We start from the raw sequence: 13598 nt of genomic DNA on the forward strand, positions 1-13598 counted from the left end.
AAAAAAAAGAAAAGAAAAGAAATAATCAGTTTCTAGGTCAACCTGGGTTGCTTAGCAAGTGCAGAGCTAACCTAGGCTAGAAGGTGAGACCCCTCTCTCAAAGTAAAAAAAAAATTAGCTGTAAAACTTAGTTTGTTTTTGAAAAATTACAGGATCTGCTTTTTTAACCCCCTTAAGATTTATATTTATGGGGGCTGGTGAGATGGTTCAGTGGTTAAGAGCGCCGACTGCTCTTCCAAAGGTCCTGAGTTCAAATCCCAGCAACCACATGGTGGCTCACAACCATCCACTCTTCTGGAGTGTCTGAAGACAGCTACAGTGTACTTACATATAATAAAATAAATAAATAAATAAAATTTAAAAAAGATTTATATTTATGTGACTAAGTGTTTTGTCTGCATGTGTGCCTGGTGCCTGCAAAGGCCAGAAGAGAGCATTGCATCTCTGGTACTGGAGTTACATGTTTATAAGCCCAGTGTGGATGCTGGGAGCAGAACCAGGGTCACTCTGAAAGTCCAGCCAGAGCCCTTAACCGCTGAGCCACCTTTTGTCCTCCTGCCTTTTTCCCCCTAAGATCGCACTCAGACACTAACTATGGAATTATACATTAAATGCGAATAATGTGGCCTTTAATTAGCTTTCTTGAGACAAGTGACACTAGCTGGAAATGTAGTCGTCTTATTAAGGAAAACAGTGAGATTTGAAGTGGGTGATGATGACTGGCATATATGAATTGCTGTGGTAGTGACAGGAGCCAGCCTTGGCTACATGGTAGGTTCAAGGCCAGTCTGGGGTACATGAGACCCTTCCTCAAACAACACATTATAGTTGTCTTATAACCAGCTGAGAATCCCTGAGAAGTTAGGAGGTGGGAGAGGGTCCATGCTTGGATCCTTTCTCACTCACACCTGCCTGTTGTGTTGTAGGCCTGAAGTGCAGCAGCTGTGAGCCCTTTGCAGCTGGAGCCACCAACAACCTCTCTAGGTGCAATTCGGATGAGAGCAATCTCTCTGAGAAACAGAGAGCCTCCACTGTTGTGCACCACCCAGAGGGAGAGTCCAGCACTGCCCCCTTCTTCTCTACCGAGTCGTCCCTGAACTTGCCAGTCCTGGAAGTTGGCAGAACTGAAAACAGCAGCTTCTCTTCANCCACTCTACCTCGACCTGGGGACCCTGGGGCACCCCCTTTGCCCCCAGACCTGCGGTTGGAAGAGGGGGGAAGCTGTGGGAACTCAAGTGAGATGTTTCTCCCCTTGCNGTCACGGGCCCTCTCACGCCAGTGATACATCACCACCTAGATGTTCTACTAGTGATGCAAAACGGTGTGAAGGATATCATCTTTTTATACAAACCATGGTGACAGGTCACTCCCATTCGATGCGTGCCTTTTAAATCACAGTGTACACATTCTCTGTAAATAGGATTTGTTAAAGAAGCACTCTAGGGGCGGCATGGTAGAAATCATGGTGGTCTAGGGGCGGTGTGGAAATCAGGGTGGTTGTGACTTTTCCATAATGTCCTATCTTTTTTATTATCTTTAGGTGTTTGTGAATTTTGAACTTTTTATAAGACTAATTTTATCGGAATATCTCTCAATTTGAGAAAACAACTTGTGGATTGGAAATAATGTTTTTTAGCACATTTATGCTACAAATTTTCAATCTGATTGTTCTTCCCAATGATCTGGCAGTACATTTTAGNTGTAAGCTGTTCTGTTTCAGGAAAGCTGGACACTGGGGAAGAAGCGGTCGGGTTCTGAGGAGACACCTGATGGCACTGAGCCTTATGACCTCAGTGGGCCAGAATGTGTTTTATACTCACCCTGCCGGTGTGAGTGTCTTCCCTTTTATAGACCTTGTGTCCTCAGTCTTATCCTACAGGATGTTGTCCTGGCGAGGCATTGCTTGTAATTAATTGTTGATACTTGTGATTGACTAAATCCTTGCTCTGAGCCATGGGTTCTGGCTCGGTGAGTGCTGCCATGTGGAGCATGGGTGAGCACCTAGAAGAACTGACAGAGGATGTGTGCGGTGGGCAGTGTGGTTTTAGGGTTTGCATCAGGCAGCCGCCAGCTCCAGCCATGTTTTTACTGCGTTATAAAGTTTGACTAACTTTACACATTTTAAAAAATGCGGATTGTCTTCGTTTAAATTATAATTTTACCTATTTTCTGACATCTAACTCCTATACATTTCTATTATTTAAAAATTAAGAAATGAAAATTTGCTATTAACAATAAAAGTTTTTTAATGTAGTGATGTGTCTGCGTCAGAAATTCAGAATGTCTGATTTTCAAATGTCTAATGCTTTTTAATATACCAGTTTTTAAATAGAAAATATTTCAGAGTTAAATGTGGTTGTACATGCATGTGAATCTACACTTAGGGACTGAAGCCAAAAAAAATCATGAGTTTGAGGGCCAGCCATGGTTATGGAGTGAGTTCCAGGTTGGCCAGTGTCTTAGGGTTTTACTGCTGTGAACAGACACCATGACCAAGGCAAGTCTTTTGTTTTTTTGTTTGTTTTTGTTTTTCTATTTTTCGAGACAGAGTTTCTCTATACAGCCCTGGCTGTCCTGGAACTCACTTTGTAGACCAGGCTGGCCTGGAACTCAGAAATGCGCCTGCCTCTGCCTCCCAAGTGCTGGGATTAAAGGCGTGCGCCACCATGCCCGGCCCCAAGGCAACTCTTATAAGGACACTTAATTAGGGCTGACTTACAGGTTCAGAGGTTCAGACCATTATCATCAAAATGGGAACATGGCAATGTCCAGGCAGGCATAGTTCAGGAGGAGCAGAGAGTACTACATCTTTGTCTGAAGGCTGCTAGCAGAAGACTGACTTCCAGGCAGCTAGGGTGAGGGTCTTAAGCCCACACCCACAGTGACACACCTACTCCAACAGGGCCACACCTTCTAATAGTGCCACTCCCTAGGCCAAGCATATACAAACCATCATAGCCATAGTACATAGTCATCAAGACTGTCTCTAAAAGTGGCAGGGAGGGAAGAGGGAGAAGAGGGGTGTGTAGAGCCAGGGGCTAGCTTGATTCGATAGCATATAATTTGTAAGTTAGTGGACCCAGTAGTTTAAAATTACATTTCAGCAATACCAGACCAACACAGCATAAAAACTTCACTGCACATTCACCTTTTTATTGCCTTTTCTAAAAAGTCATGCTTTCTGTACATCCTAGACTTAACAGAAAAATCGAGCATAAGTAATGAGGTACCATTTCCTTACTGTTTCCCGCACTTCTTACAGTGATGTGATAACTTGTTATGGTTTATGAACCAGTATTATTATTAACCAAAGTCCATATTGGGGCCCATCATTACAAACTTGAAAATTTTAGGAATGTATAATGTTGCATATCAACCTAAAGAGTGACATAACCAAGTAGCTTATTTCACTGCCTTAGAAAAATCATCTTTCAACCTCCCTTCCGTCTCAACCCTAGCAACTCTTCTTTAGACCTTTTCTAGAATGTCTCATTGTTGGGGCATAAAGATGGAGGCCTCTTCAGGCGGTTTCTGGGGTTCCTCTATGAAGAGGTTCATCCTTAGCACAGTCCTGCAAGGTCCAACAGACCAGGGTAGTGGCTGTTAGTAAGTTAGATTGCCTCTTTGTTTTGGTTTTTAGTTTTTGTTTACATTTTCACTCGTCTTAATAAATAATGGTGTGTGTGTGTGTGTGTGTGTGTGTGTGTAGTATATGTGTGAGTACGTTAGTGTATGGAGTCCAGAGGCTGATGTCTGGTTGTCTTAACTCAGTTGCTCTCCATCTTACTGTTTGAGACGGTGACTTGCTCAGCCTGGAGTTCACAATTTGGCTAGATGGGCAGCTCCTGGGATTCCCCCTGGCTCTGCATCTCCAAGCCCTAGGGTTTCAAATGGATCACTACACTAGCTTTTATATGGGCATTGGGAACTCAAACTCACAGGGTGGTCCTGTGTGTGCAGCAGGCACCTTACTGAGCCATCTTGCAGCCCTTGATGAAACTTTTTGAGTTTAATTTTCAAGGTCAGAACTTTTATTTAAGTCCCATCACTACAGACAACCAAACCAGTTTACATACAAACTTTCAGACTGTCTGTCCTAACTAATCCAGAAGCATAACTCTATCCTGAAGCGTCCCAGCCCATGTTACCTTTAGTTACTCTTCCCTTTATTAGTAATTAATACAGGCCCATTGTAGACACATTGCATCTTTTATAGTGGGACTTTCTCAGATCCACCAGTGGTATAAATAATGACACGAGACTTTTAATATAGTTTAAAGCTTAGGCCTTTTCCTAGGGCAGTCTCCCACTAGCTCATCTGACTTAGAATCTGACCCTCTTGCCTACAACCTGCCACTTGGTTCATGCTGTACCCTTCTGTGCTGTGGTCCCCTTTCTATCTCTACTCTACAATCTCCTTACCCTTCCTTATTCTCTCGAGTTTAATTTTTTTTTAAAAAGCAACTTTTTTGTTACTTTAGTTTTTAGGAACCCATTGCTACTTCTTGTCAAATATTCTTTTGGTTTGGTTTGGTTTTGGTTTTATTTATTATATGTAAGTACGCTGTAGCTATCTTCAGACACTCCAGAAGAGGGCGCCAGATCTCGTTACAGATGGTTGTGAGCCACCATGTGGTTTCTGGGAATTGAACTCAGGACCTCTGAAAGAGCAGTCAGTGCTCTTAACTGCTGAGCCATCTCTCCAGCCCCCTGTTTTTAAGATTTATTTAACCTGGGCAGTGGTGGTGCACGCCTTTAATCCCAGCACTCGGGAGGCAGAGGCAGGCAGATTGCTGAGTTTTAGGCCAGCCTGGTCTACAGAGTGAGTTCCAGGACAGCCAGGACTGCACCGAGAAACCCTGTCTCGAAAAAAGAAAAAAAGTATTTTTTTATATAGATGAGTACACTGTAGCTGTTTTCAGACACACCAGAGGAGGGCGTCAGATCCCATTGCAGATGGTTGTGAGCCACCATGTGGTTGCTGGAAATTGAACTCAGGACCTCTGGAAGAGCAGTCAGTGCTCAACCACTGAGCCATCTCTTCCAGCCCTCAAGTTTAAATTTTTAATGTTAGAGATTCTTACCTCATCTGAGAGCCTTCTCTGCCAGCCCAGCTTCTTGATGCTACTCTAAAGTTTCCTGGACATCCTGGGGTTTTACATGTTCATGTAGCTTCCCTTTGGTTTGTCCTCAAACTCACTATATAAACAATCGTGGCCACGGGTGTCGAATCCTTGTACACTCACCCCCATTTCCCCAAACTCAACTATATAAACAAGCACGGCCACAGGTGTCGGAGCCTTGTACATTCACCCGTTTCCCCAGCGCTGAGATTATAAATCCGCACCACCATGCCCAGTTTATTTGGGTGCTGGTACTGGAACCCAGCACCCCCTGCTTGCTAGGCGAGCTCTGCCTCCTGAGCTGTACTGATTTGGCTCATGTTTCCGGAGGGCAACCAGAAGCTCTGAATGAGGAATTCTCTGGACCACTCCTTGTCACTCTTCCCTTGGTTGGTCTTATGCTGTATTTGCTGCAGTAGACTATAGCTATACATGTGGTTACTCCGCTTTCAGCGCATTATAGAATTCTGTCATATTTATTACCAGGCCGGAGGATGCGTGAGGGGACTCTGAATTTGCTAATGGTGTCAGAACTGAGGATGATTTGGGTAACCCCAGGACTTTCTACTTTGGGAACCGTTATATCTCTCAAGTCTAGGTACTTGGACGGAAGGAACTTTTTCTAGAAATACTCATATTATCTGAGAAATGACAACCCAGCGATATTCCTGGATGTACTCCAGGGACGGTCACCAAAATAAAATACTAGGAATATAAACCTGAACAAGGCAGTCTAGCCCCTTCCATTACCAAACTCAGTATTTTCCTGTAGAATTTAGGAGATAAGAATCAGACCAAATGGCAAGTTATTAGTGACTGTGTCACCTCTGACCAGGCATTCTTAACTGGGATCTAAATATTTACAATGATACCAACTACCAGGGGAGGGGGCTGTAAAATTGCGGCATTGACCTCTAGTTTGTGGCAATCCTCCTGTCTCATCCTCTCAAGTGCTGGGATTAGAAGTGTGCGCCCCCACCCCCTGCTTGCTTGTTCTTACTGTTTGGTAGACAACATCTCCTGCACAGTATTAGCTGTTAAGAAAGGACTTACATGCACCTCTCTGGCCCTCAAATTTGCAGTAACCCACCCCCCTCAACCTAGGATTATAGGTATGCAGGTTTGGGTTTTCTCTGCTTTAAATTACAAGCCCAGAGTGTGACTGGCCACTGGTTTCCCTTCGGGTATCCTGAGGCTCCCGCTGCTTTTTCCCAGGGATCCCTAGGAAAAAGCAAATAAATACTTTGAGGATTGTGGAATCCCCGCCTCCAGCATCCTTCCAAACTCCGCCCAAGAGTAGGAGCGCGGCTCCGCCGCTAGGGGACGCAAACGGATCACTCGCCAGCCTAGGGGGCGGGACCAGCCGTGGCTTCCGGCTTCCGGCCGAGAGAGGGTGGGACCCCGCGGCCGTCATGGCAGCCGACGAGAAGGACCCGTTGAGCTACTTCGCGGCTTACGGGAGCAGCAGCTCCGACTCGTCGGACGAGGAGAACAGCGAGCCGGAAGACGCGGGTCGCAAGGAGGCGGCCCCGGCCCCGACGACGGGCGGCCGCGGGAAGCAGGCGGAGAAGCGGCTGCCGGGCCCGGACGAGCTGTTCCGCAGCGTGAGCCGCCCGGCCTTCCTCTACAACCCGCTCAACAAGCAGATCGACTGGGAGCGGCATGTGGTGAAGGCGCCCGAGGAGGTGAGGTCCCCGGCCCCGCGGCCGCCCCGGGGCCCGACGCCCGCCAGCCCGCTCGCCCGGCCCCCGCTCGCACTCAGCCCGCGCCGCGCGTCCCCACGGCCCCGGGAGCCCGGGGGGTGTCAGCCCGGGGCCCCCAGCCGGGCGACGACTAACGGTGGTGACTCCCCGCCCCCCGCTGCAGCTTCTCCCCGAGACCCCTTCCCTTTGACGCCGAAGTGCCTGCGCTGCTGCCTCCAAGACAGTGTCTCTGCCGCAGCCTCCTGAAGGGGTCGGCCTGGCCGTAGTATCTGGGACTGGATCCTTCTTTGGTAACTAAAAGTTATTAGCTTTATTTATTCAGGGAACCCTTTGACTTTTTCACCTAACAGTGTTGTGATGTTGATGGAAAAAGAACAAAAAAAAAATTAGGTGTCTTTTAAGCCTAAAGGATTTTTTAAAAGAAAGAAAGAAAAAGTCAGCCAGAAAGATGAGCAGGGAGGTGCATGCGCTCGTATCCGTCGCGGGAACCTCGGTTCGTCACAGGGCTTCTTAATGTGCTTACTTAACAGCCTCCAAAGGAGTTCAAGATCTGGAAGTCCAACTGCGTGCCGCCCCCAGAGACCTACACTACTGAGAAGAAGCCGCCGCCGCCAGAGCTGGACATGGCGATCAAATGGTCGAATATCTATGAAGACAATGGAGACGATGCCCCACAGAACGCTAAGAAAGCCAGGCTTCTGCCGGAAGGGGAGGAGACAGTGGAATCAGGTAAGAGGAGTGCTGTTGAAGATTTCAGCACTCAGAAAGAAGAAAATCCTCCCGGACAAAGTTGAGAGGCTAGTGAGTTGGAAGACTTGTCCAGAAATGGTCTTTGGGTACTAACGGTATTTCGGTCATTCGAGGTTTTTTTTATTTTGTGCGAGGCAAGGTCTATGTAACCTGGATGTTCTCGAACTCATTATGTAGACCAGTCTCTTGAGTGAGGCCTGCCTCAGTACCTCAGTGCTAGCTAGGGCTTAAGGCGTGTGCCAGCGCCCCATGTGTCTGCTCCATTTGTAAGTATTCTGCCTGAATGGTCTCAGAGGTCTCTGTATGTGGGGTTATGATGCCTTATTAGAGCGGCAGGTGTTAACTCGAGGTCCTTGTCCTTCACTTGTGACACGCTGAAGGCTTCTCTTCCTCAGAGCTAAAATCGGGGTTGCAGAGTGAAATCAGCTTCACGTGGGAGCGGGCCTGGAGTGGTTTGATTTCCTTGCCTTGTTGGTATTCTCGTTTACATCTTGCTTAGACGGCTGCAGTGATCTCTCCCTGAAAATCCGTGTAGCCAGTGGTGAGCTTCTACAGTTGGTATCTGATTGTGTAACTGGCTGGACAGTGTGTGACCTTCTGGGTCCCCCTCACCACCGTCATTTTGAAGGGCTCCATCCCAGCATTTTTATCTTGAAATTCAGACCTGGGTGGGCCACACTGTGGTGGGTTCTGCTTTAGTGGATATTGCACCGTAGTCGACTGAATGCTTTAAACTCTTGGCTGGTCTTTACCATTCTTCTTACAGAAACCAAAGTGGAAAATTTTCTAGTATCTACTCTCCTTTACCTGGGATGTGCTCCTGAGAACTCAGTTGGGTGTGGCTGCTTTTCACAAGGCTTTTGAAATCAAGTTTGTCAGGCAGCAAGCTCTGGTCTGGTCCTGTGTGTGGCGTAGGTTTCTCTAGTGCATTGTGAGCACTCAGAGGGTGGCTGTTAGACTGAGCTCAGCGTTTTGGACTGTTGTTCTAAAAGCCATTTGCTTTTTGTTAAACAAATTTCTGACCTTCCAATACAAGGGCCAACCATAGAGAGAGATGTTTAAGAGAACAGGTGTCTACTGGCAGGAGTCTACACACACTCACTTTTGATCTGTTTAGCAAGGCAGCATCTGTGTGAATCCCTGTTTCCCCCTGCCTTTACCTCCCTGGCACTGGGATTCTAGGCAAATAAAGTGTGAATTTTTAATACATTATTATATGGTACTTTGATTAAAAGATATTTTTTAATAAAATAATTAGAGTCCTACAAAACTAGAATAGGTAAATATAAAAATGAGAGCTTAAGACTTATCCAAGGTCACAGTAAATAATTTTAATATTCTTAGCAAACTGACACAGTAGTTACTCGCAGTTAATGATCACTGTCTTGCAGAATAGAAAACAGTCTGACAGGAATGAATTTGCCTATGTGCACACCATTAGGAACTGACAAATTAAGACTTGAAGTTCAACCTTGAAGTAGGATTTGTGTCTTGTTAAGCTGGAGTTGCTCCCTCCCTGTTTTCACCGGTTAAGAACTAATCATTCTTCTCTGGGGCCAGAGTTGATACCCAGGTTGTCGCAGTCTCGTCCTCTTACATCTCTGCTCCTTGAGGATAAGGACCAAGTCAGCAAGAATCCTCTGTTTTTAATTTTTGGGTTCAAATATCAGGAATTTAATGGCAAAAAGCACCCATATTACCATAGCTAGCTCTATCCTTTTGATTGGAAAGTGACTATCAACAATGGAAAAGGACAAACAGAACGAGGTTTTTTTCTGGTTTAAAGCTACAGCGTGCCAGGTGGTGGTGCCGCACGCCTTTAATCCCAGCACTTGGGAGGCAGAGGCAGGCGGATTTCTTTTTTCCTTTTCAGCCTGGGCTACAGAGGGAGTTCCAGGACAGCCAGGGCAACACAGAAAAACCCTGTCTCAAAAAAAAAAAAAAAAAAAAAAAGAGAAAAGAAAAAAAATAAAATAAAGCTACATCGTATGACTCAAAAGTAGTCCTGAGTGAGACTGAGGATGTAGCAGTCATAAAGTGCTTTCCTCGCAAGCTTGAGGACCTGGGTTTGATCCCAGGATCTACCTACAGTGCTGATGTAGTGATGCCTGCTTACCATCCTGATTCCAGGGAGGCAGAGGCAGGAGAATCCGTGGGGCCTGAAGGCCAACCTGTCTAACAATTGGTAAGCGCCAGACAGAAGAGAAACCTTGTCTCAGGAAGTGAATGGGGTTTCAGGGTTGGCACACACGTTAAAAATAGATAAATATTAAATTGTAAATTTGGACTTGTGCGTTGATTACTGATTATAACTCTTGTAATAAATAGCCCCCCACCTTTTTTTGAAATTGGGTCTGACACTATGTAGCCAGATGACCATGAACTTCTGATCCTCTTGCCTCTGCCTCTCAAAATGAGATTACAAGTCTGTACCACCCTTCCTATTATGTGGTCCTAGTTGTTGAACCTAGGGTTTTCTGTGTGCTAGGCGAACACTCTACCCACTCAGCCACATCCTCAGCCAGTGCAGACTCGCTTGCCATAGGAAGTTGCTGACAATATTAATTTGCCTGACATTTTCTCTTTGTGTATATGCGAGTGTGGAGACCAGAGGACTGCCCTGGGTGTCAGTCTTGTCTTCTGCCTTGTTTGACTGTTTCTCTGCCATGCATGTATGTATGCCATGGCTGGCTGGCTTTAGAGCTGAGAATTCTGTCTCTGCCTCCCACCTTGCCCTGGGAGCTTTGAGATGATAGACGTGTGTTAACTGATCAGGCTTTTTGCAAAGGCTGTGAGAATTCAAATTCTGTTCCAGAGCCATCTCCCCAGCCCCTGACATATTTTAATCTATAGTTTGTACTAATTATTAAGCTACCTTGCTTTTATTTTGCCTTCCCATATTCTTCTTCCTCTGGCCATTTTTGCTACTTATGTTCAGAATATAGAGGAGCTGAGAAAGGTTAAATCAGGCCTTGCCCTTCGCTGCCTAACACTGCTGCTGCTTTAGCAACTGTGAAATGTCGATAAGTAAAACTCAGAAGGCCATAGCTTTATTAACCAATAAGCTAGCTGTCTGTCCTGCCCTGGTGTTTAAGGCAGTTCCTTACTGTGCCACTAGAGGGTGTGAGCCCTTGTGCTTCACTCATGGGAACTCGGTTTTTCAATTGTAGTATGTGGTTTCAGTTTTATCTGTAGACTTACCTGTAGTGTCTGAATAAAAGCAGAAATGTCCCTTGTTAATGTGTTTCATGGAAGTCTTCAAAAATGCTTTCAACTTTTCACATTACTGTTTCTGAAAATAATTTCAAGGTTAACTTGATAATTAAGCTTTAGCTAAAATTGTTTTGTTTTAATGGGTGTAGTGGCTTTACACCAATATCCCTAAACTTAGGAAGTGGAAGCAGGGGTGTCAGACATTCATATCCAGCCTAAGTTACAGATTTTCTTCACATAATTTGTGCTTTAACCTTAGCAGTTAGGTTAATCTGCATTTTTAAATATGAAGGCATCTTAAAATCGTTTATATGCCACCATATTATACCTGTCGGGCTTTGGGCATCACGGTGATCAAAAAATAAACTTAAGCCAGGCACGGAGGCTCATGCCTGTCATCTTAGTGCCTAGAAGGCCTGAGGCAGGAAGGTGGTGAAATCAGGCAAGTCTGGGTGACATAGAAAGGAAAGGGGTGGGGAAAAGTCAGCTAAGGGGGTTAGGATAGAGTGGTTGTCTGAGAGGCATAGGCTAGGGTGGATTTAGTCCGTGTTCCATGGAAGTAGGGAAGTCAGAAGCTATGTTTATGAATAGAGAGTTCTTCTGAGGTGGGATGGGGTGGCTATATAGCCCAGGCTGGCCCCAAACTGATAGCAGCCCTCCTATCTCACCCTCCTGAGTGCTGGGATTGAGACATACCACCACCCAGCCTTGGCTGGGGTTCTTTACAGCACACAGTCATTTAGGGAGCCGGGAATTAGCAGCTAATCTGTGCTGGCCTCTGTTTATTGAACCACTTAACGTGCTTGGTTTTTTTGTTTGTTTGTTTGTTTGTTCTGTTTTGTTTTTAATAGAATGAAAAGGTCTGCATTTTCAGGATTGACATTTTTATTAATGGAAATTTTCTGTGGCCTCAGACAATAACTGTGTGGGGCAGTGGGTACTATTTACTATATTGTTCAGTAGTCTTCCTTCATCCAACTTTCCCTTAACTTGAAGGTGGAGCCTGCTTATTCTGTTGCCATTAGGATGTTCTGACCTCATAGGAGGACTGGTCCAGAATTAGAGCAGACACCTGTGAGGTTGTCTGAACCTTCACTTGTGCTTTTAAGCTCAGAATGTGTGGTGGGTTAATAATAAGACTGGAGATGAAATCTTAGAGGACAAGTCACGCTGGTGGTCACTTGGCATGGCTAGAAGATGTATGCTTTGTAGAAGGAAACAGTGCTCTACCTTGTGAAGTCTGGAGGACCCTAAATGCACCACGTAGTGTGTGTGCTGCAGGGTTTGGGAACTGTTGCAGAAAAGGCTGATTTTCACCAGAATAATCTTATGCGACGACATTATTAACTTGCCTCTAAAAGGTCAGTTTGCAAATATTATATTGCTGCAATTTTAAAAAAACATTTTATATGTAATCTAATATCGGTGTTCTAAAAATTAGTATTTAGTTTTTATTGGTATGCTTTTAAACATCCAGTGAGTAATTGTTTCAGCATAAAGCTGAATGTGTGTTTTGTGTTGATTTTTAGAGACTTAACTAACAAAGCTCTCTGCTTTCCCTCTTCAAGATGATGACAAAGATGAGCGGGCATCTAAGATTCGCAGAGTGGAGCCAGGAGAAGCCGCCAAGAAGAAGAAGTAGAGAGTTGTGGCTCCTGAGATGTGTCGTTGGGCGGAGTGTTTGCTTTTGTGCTTTACTATGACAGACATCTCCGTGAACGTATTTATGTTAACGAACTAATGAGTGTTGCCTCAAGACTTTCCACTGTAGAATTTACTTTTTTATTTAAAACCTGTATGTATTTACAACTCTGATGGTGACCTGTGATTGTGAACTGGCAGTACTTGGAAGCATTCTGGCTATCACAAAATTGGTGACAGGCTTTGAGAGTCTGTCACATGGACATGCCAATGTTCTATGAACCTTTTATAAAGGAATATATTTTTAAAGTAAATATATTGTATTGTACTGTGAACTTGTGGGTGCTTTTCATTAGTATCTGTACAGTGTAAATAGATGATCATGGAAATAAAATCACTTAATTCAATCTTGTTATTACTGAATGCCACTAACATAAGTATTTGTGACAAGCAGCCTGTTTGCCCTGTGACATTATGATTCACAGTGGGGATTAGCATGTAGGGAGAGCCTCTCATGTTCAGGTGCCTCGTGCATATTTCTCTCCTACAGTCCTGTGAAGAAAGCAGACGTGAGAGTCCTCGGGTGTGTGATGAGAGCTTGAGGAACTGGGCAAAGGGATACACGGCAGTGAGTGAAGAGGAGCAGTCATGCAGTCAGATGAAGCCACCTGTCCACTCCTCAGACTTCAGTCATTTGCCAAGAACATTGTCGTCTCTCCCATGCGCACTCGTATTAGGGGAGGTCTCGTACTCTGACTATGCAGCTGCACTGATACATGCCTTATAGTATGAGCATTCATTTCTTCATTAAGTAGACTGAAGATGCGGCTCTTCTATGAAAGATGACCAAATTCAGTAAAGAACATAAGGTAACCAATTAAATTTGAGTCTTTCTGAGTATATGTGATATGAGACACATTAAAAACCATCTGAAATTCTAATTTAACTCAGCATCTTGTTTATTTGGGGGTCTGGGGTGAAACCTAAAACCTTGTCCATGCTAGGTGAAAGCTGTACTAAACTACATGCCTGTCCTCTGGCACCTGGGGCTTTCCTCTATCCATCCCTATGTTAATGCTTTGAATATAGCAAGCAAAGCAAAATGAACCTCCTTTCACTCTGGGACCTCTATTCTTTCTGGCCTCTTCTCCAGCTTTCCTGAGGCCAG

The 13598-nt window shown here is 45.0% G+C and overlaps 2 protein-coding genes across 2 annotated transcripts in view; both read left to right on the forward strand.

Moving 5' to 3' along the window:
* Bcl10 (BCL10 immune signaling adaptor) overlaps nucleotides 1–2180 on the forward strand; it is a 12036-nt gene extending 9856 nt beyond the window's left edge. The window contains exon 3 of the mRNA XM_021196698.2: nucleotides 927–2180. Within this exon, the coding sequence (XP_021052357.1) occupies nucleotides 927–1282 (356 nt within the window). The 3' untranslated portion in view covers nucleotides 1283–2180. The remainder of the gene's footprint in view (nucleotides 1–926) is intronic.
* Nucleotides 2181–6496: 4316 nt separating this feature from the next.
* C4H1orf52 (chromosome 4 C1orf52 homolog) lies at nucleotides 6497–13371 on the forward strand. The gene is made up of 3 exons (XM_021196608.2): nucleotides 6497–6808; nucleotides 7357–7555; nucleotides 12358–13371. Exons 1-3 carry the CDS (start codon nucleotides 6536–6538, stop codon nucleotides 12429–12431), a joined length of 546 nt encoding a protein of 181 aa, XP_021052267.1. The 5' UTR covers nucleotides 6497–6535; the 3' UTR covers nucleotides 12432–13371.
* Nucleotides 13372–13598: the final 227 nt, after the last annotated feature.

Source organism: Mus pahari, chromosome 4 (genome assembly GCF_900095145.1).
Source record: "Mus pahari chromosome 4, PAHARI_EIJ_v1.1, whole genome shotgun sequence".
Lineage (NCBI taxonomy): Eukaryota > Metazoa > Chordata > Mammalia > Rodentia > Muridae > Mus > Mus pahari.

What these genes read in the sequence shown, in the direction of transcription:
- C4H1orf52 (XM_021196608.2), top strand. Translation starts at nt 6,536, where the DNA reads ATGGCAGCCGACGAGAAGGACCCGTTGAGCTACTTCGCGGCTTACGGG. An exon ending in TGGTGAAGGCGCCCGAGGAG is followed by an intron (nt 6,809 to 7,356) that starts GTGAGGTCCCCG and finishes CTTACTTAACAG; the next exon opens with CCTCCAAAGGAGTTCAAGAT. An exon ending in GGAGGAGACAGTGGAATCAG is followed by an intron (nt 7,556 to 12,357) that starts GTAAGAGGAGTG and finishes TCCCTCTTCAAG; the next exon opens with ATGATGACAAAGATGAGCGG.